The 5,036-nt window shown below is 42.0% G+C and overlaps 1 protein-coding gene across 5 annotated transcripts in view; it reads right to left on the bottom strand.

The window, feature by feature from the left end:
- Positions 1–5,036, bottom strand: part of ZNF566 (zinc finger protein 566) — a 55,336-nt gene that overhangs the window by 30,862 nt on the left and 19,438 nt on the right. For 4 of the 5 annotated variants that reach the window (XM_011950617.1, XM_011950616.1, XM_011950615.1 and 1 more), the window contains 2 exons: positions 3,576–3,702; positions 3,154–3,249 (listed from right to left, as the gene is read on the bottom strand). In XM_011950617.1, coding sequence (XP_011806007.1) covers positions 3,154–3,249; positions 3,576–3,702 — 223 coding nt within the window. Of the gene's footprint in view, positions 1–3,153; positions 3,253–3,575; positions 3,703–5,036 lie in introns of all 5 variants that reach the window. The other variant, XM_011950614.1, reaches the window with a different exon arrangement.

Below are 5,036 nucleotides of genomic sequence, written 5' to 3'. Positions count from 1 at the left end.
AGGATGGTCTTGATCTCCTAGACCTCGTGATCCGCCCATCTCGGCCTCCCAAAGTGCTGGGATTACAGGCTTGAGCCACCGCGCCCGGCCAAGAATGGTGCTTTTACAAACAAGCGTTGATTAGAAAGCAGCCTAACTATGTAAGTATAAGTACTTGAACTGCACTAAAAGAAAAAAAAAAAAAACAGAATTATATGAGAAGATGCATGTAGAAACTATTACATACCTATCTAATCTTCATGGCCAGATCTTTTTGGTACTTTTCTTTCTGAGTTCCTGAGTTCACCTTCTATCCTGCTGTCTGTTCAACCTACATTTCCTTGCCATATCTTCTCCTGCTGTAAACCTCTAGGTATCAGGGTGCTTCAGGTTTCTGTCCTTGCTATATTTATTCCCTAGGAGATTTCATCCAGTCACAAGACTCTGTATCTCTATATTGAAGGCTCTCCAAATTTTCCTCCAACGTTGATCTGACCTCCCAGTTCCAGACTTTTATACTGAACTGCCTGCATGGCATCCATGCTGCGTCCAGTAAGCAACTGAAGCTTAACATAAGCAAACCCACCCTTGATTTTGCAACCCCCAAATCTACTCTTTCCCCATTTCAGTAATTACAAAGCCCATTCTTCCATAGGCTCTCCCTAAAAAGCATGAATCCTTTTCCTCTTACACTCCAAGACTGAATCCTGCTAACTCTTCCTTGAAAAGATTTCAAACCCACCGCTTCCTTCCACTGCCACTGATAACATTTCAACGGTCTCTGAGCCATCACTGTATCCCAACCAGACTACTATAAAAATCTGCTGAACAGCCACTCTGCTTCCAACCTTGCCTTCTACAAAGCAGTTAGGGAAATCCTTTTAAAACACATGTTGCATCAAGTCCAGGCACAGTGGCTCACACCTGTAATCCCAGTATGTTGGGAGGCTGAGGTGGGAGGATTACTTGAAGTCAGGATTTCGAGACCAGCCTGGCCAACATGGTGAAACACTGTCTCTACTAAAATACAAAAATTAGCTGGGCGTGGTGGCAGGTGCCTGTAATCCCAGCTACTCGGGAGGATGAGGCATGAGAATCGCTTGAGCCCAGGAGGTGGAGGTTGCAGTGAGCCAAGATCATGCCACTGCACTCCAGCCTGGGCGACACAGCAAGACTCCATCTCAAACAAAAACATGGCCAGGTGCGGTGGCTCATGCCTGTAATCCCAGCGCTTTGGGAGGCTGAGGTGGGCAGATCACAAGGCCAGGAGATCGAGATCATCCTGGCTAGCATAGTGAAACCTCGTCTCTACTAAAAAATACAAAAAAATTAGCCGGGCGTGGTGGCATGCGCCTGTAATCCTAGCTACTCAGGAGGCTAAGGCAAGAGAATCGCTTGAACCTGGGAAGCAGAGGTTGCAGTGAGCTGAGATCATGCCACTGCACTCCAGCGTGGGCAACAGAGCAAGACTCTGTCTCAAAAAACAAACAAACAGAAAAAAAAAAATAAGTTGCATCAAGCCATTTCTAGGTGCACAGCCTTCTGATGACTTCTTGTCTTAGAATGAAAAGATTTCCCATGGCCTGTATGGCAGACTGTACGTAAACTGACCCACTCTTTCCCACTTCTGCCTCTTTGATCTCATCTCCCACCCACGTACCCCTCTGCTACCAGTCACTGGCCTCTGGAGCTGCTCCTCAAACACAGCCAATGCACAGTTGCCTCAGGCCTTTGAAGGTCTGCGTTCCTCCATCTGGAGCAGTCTTCTGCCTAGTACCCATATACAATGACTTACTGTGGTACTTCTTTGGGTCTCTGCCCAAATGTTACCATATCATTTGGTAAGATATGGTAAATTTCTCTTGCTTCTTCACATAAAATATCATCCTTTATCCCCTTCCTCTACTTGTTATTTCTTTTTAGTATTTACTATTACCTGGTATGTTGTATATTCATCTATTTTCATATCTCTCCCTACACTGTGGGGTAGGCTCTGGGAACAGAGATTATGCATGCCCTTTTTTTTCTTCAGGCTGGAGTGCAGTGGCATGATCGTGGCTCACTGCAACCTCCACCTCTCGGGTTCAAGTGATACTCCTGCCTCAACCTCCTGAGTAGCAGGGATTATAGGCGCCTGCCACCACACCTGGCTAATTTTTGTATTTTTTAGTAGAGATGGGGTTTCATCATGTTGGCCAGGCTGGTCTCGAACTCCTGACCTCAGGTAATCTTCCTGCCTCAGCCTCCCAAAGGGCTGGGATTACAGGCATGAGTCGCTGCACCCAGTCACGCGTGTTCTATTCATTACTGTAACCTCAGTGTTGAGAATAGTCCTGGGCATACCATAGGCACTCCAGAAACATAAACTAAATGAATGAATGTGCTGTTCTCCTCCTTCATACCAAATCTCTCTTTGCCAGCTCTTACCTTCTCCACGGAGACACACATAGGCCCTTTATTTCCAACCCTCTATATAAAGTCAATGATGCTCACACCAAAATCTCCCCCTATGACTTCTATGTGGATCAACCCCTCTTCTACATTGTTAGCCCTCGCTTTCTGTTAAACTCCCTATTTTAACTTCACTTATGGTGGTTCTACTTTGTAGAAGTTATTTGTAGACATGTTCTAGTACTTCTACTAGGCAGTAAGTTCTGAAATTGCTTATTCCTTTTTTAAACTCTGCAGCACCTAGCCGAGTGCCTTATACATGTTAGAAAATCAGTAAATGTTGGTAAAAAATATTAATGAATCAATGAAGGCATAAACCCCATCCCAAAAAAACTTAGTAAAAGAAAATAAGTCTTGGGCAGTGCAGGAAAAAATCTATTTCTGGAGACAGTGATGCTTTTATTAGACTAAATACAAAGGGGGATGAGAAGCTAGGAAGGAAATGGACCCAAAATATGGATAGAAAGGAGTATCACTAGAAAGGGTGGAGGAGGAGTATCACTAGAAAGCTGGTTAGAACTGAGAGAGAAGAATAAGAGAAGAAAAGCAGGCAAAGTGTGTTAGGTAAGGGGGAAAGGTAGGATCATCTGAAAGCTCATGTAGAAAAGGTCTTACATTTGCACAATAGGCCAAAAGCCTTTGAGGAGAGTTTCCCAGATAGCATCTAAAAGATGCAGTCTCTCTACTGGCCAAATCACACATTACCTGCTGTGCCTCACTTACCTGGCCACTGGCCTCTTGTTAGCTCTCTGTCAACCAACCAGGGCTCCTTCCCTTGCTCCAAGGAGGAGATCACATTTGGTTTAGAAATAGAATGCCCTGCTTACAAAAGAAGTAACAAAACAAATTTATCATGAGAATATCCTAGAATTCAAATCCAGTCCCTTCATTATAAAGAAAGACATAGCACTGCGAGAAGAGTCAAAGAGAGGTACAACGGACTTATGAAACATAATGGAAGATGTAAAACATCCCCCAAAACTCAATGCAGCTTCCTTTTTCTAACTCTACCATATTCAGAACATTCCTGTGAGAACAGGATGTCAATATTCGACTGGTTTTTGAAAGCCAGGTGAGCATTTCACATTGGAGGAAGTAGGCCTTCCAAGGGCAGAATCTAAATTACTATGGACAGATGTCCTTACCCATTGAAACCAGGTTGCTGTAATTCTCCAACATCACATCTCTGTATAAATCTCTCTGATCATCATTCAGGCATTCCCACTCCTCCTGAGAGAAGTCTATGGACACATCACTGAACATCACTGACTCCTGGAACAATAACCACGTATATGACTTGATTAATTTTAAAAAAAGTATTTTTGTGAAGGAAAGAGAGAAGAAAAAGATTAAGGTAGAGGAAGTAAAACATAGCATATGAATGTCTGGGATGCAGTGGAGGACTGTAATCAAATAAGCACAACTGAATCACTGGGTTTCCATGTCATTCTTTTTCCTCCAAATGAAACTGCCTGAGTACGGTAGGATACCTCCATTATCCAAACAAGGTTGGGAAGGTACAAAAATTCAGCCAAGAGGGCTTTCCCAATTAAATGAAATTGTATATGCAATGCCTCGCACTATACCTGTCATATAATAAATCAACAATACATTTGATCTTTCTCCCTCTCTTTTCCCAAATAGCTGAAAGTCAAATTTCAGAATAAGGGATAAAGACAAGACATTAAAAGCCTCCAGAGCGAAGAGCAGGTCATATAAAAGGCATCAAAAATTAGAGGGGCAATGGAATTCTCAAGAACACCCCTAAAAGCAAGAAACAATAAGAACAATTCTTCAATATTCTGATGGAGAAAATAAACTCTGACCTAGACTTTCATAAACAAACTATCATTCTGTTTTGAGTGTTGAGAAAAGACATTTGTAGACATCCAAGGACTCAAGAAGAGTTTCTTCGGAAACTTCTAGAGGATATGCTCCACAAAAACGAGGGAGTAAACAAAAAAAGAAGACAACATAGGATTCAGGAAATAGGTAAAGTCTCAGGAAAGCTGTGACTGAGAGAGTAAATCAGACCAGATGGGAACAAGGACACAGGAAATGGGGAAGCAAATCTCTACATCAAAAGGAACTGATGTGTCTGACCACAGGGAAAATGTATTGACTGGCCTGTGGCAGTGATGCTGGAGATTCTGGACATAAACACACAAATGACTAAGCAAATGGGGGGGAAAACAATTAACCCCAGGAAAATGAAGGGTTGTATAGAACAAAACTATGAGCTTGCTTGGCAGAGAATAATATTTGCAGCCATAATAAGGTGTATACTGTTGATTTAACCAAAAATGGTGATATGGTAACAGTCGGGAAAAATGAAAGTGCAGTATGGGAATACAATGTTCCCTTTAACTTTGCAGTCAATCAAGAGATAATGACTAAAGGGAGTTTATCAAAAAATGGTAGTAAACCAATTTTCAAGAGTTGCTTGGAGTGGGACTGGTAATGGGACAAAACCAGAAATGAACTACTTCCCTTGTAGACATGTGTAAAATTACTTGTAAAAAATTTGTATCTTAGAAAATAAAATTAGCATATAAGACTCTGATCCATTCCTATGCCAGACTATTTTTTTTTTTTTTTTTTTTTTT

This window comes from Colobus angolensis, unplaced genomic scaffold (genome assembly GCF_000951035.1).
Source record: "Colobus angolensis palliatus isolate OR3802 unplaced genomic scaffold, Cang.pa_1.0 Scaffold31, whole genome shotgun sequence".
In the NCBI taxonomy this organism is placed as follows: Eukaryota; Metazoa; Chordata; class Mammalia; order Primates; family Cercopithecidae; genus Colobus; species Colobus angolensis.
This window is presented reverse-complemented; position numbering and strand designations above follow the sequence as displayed.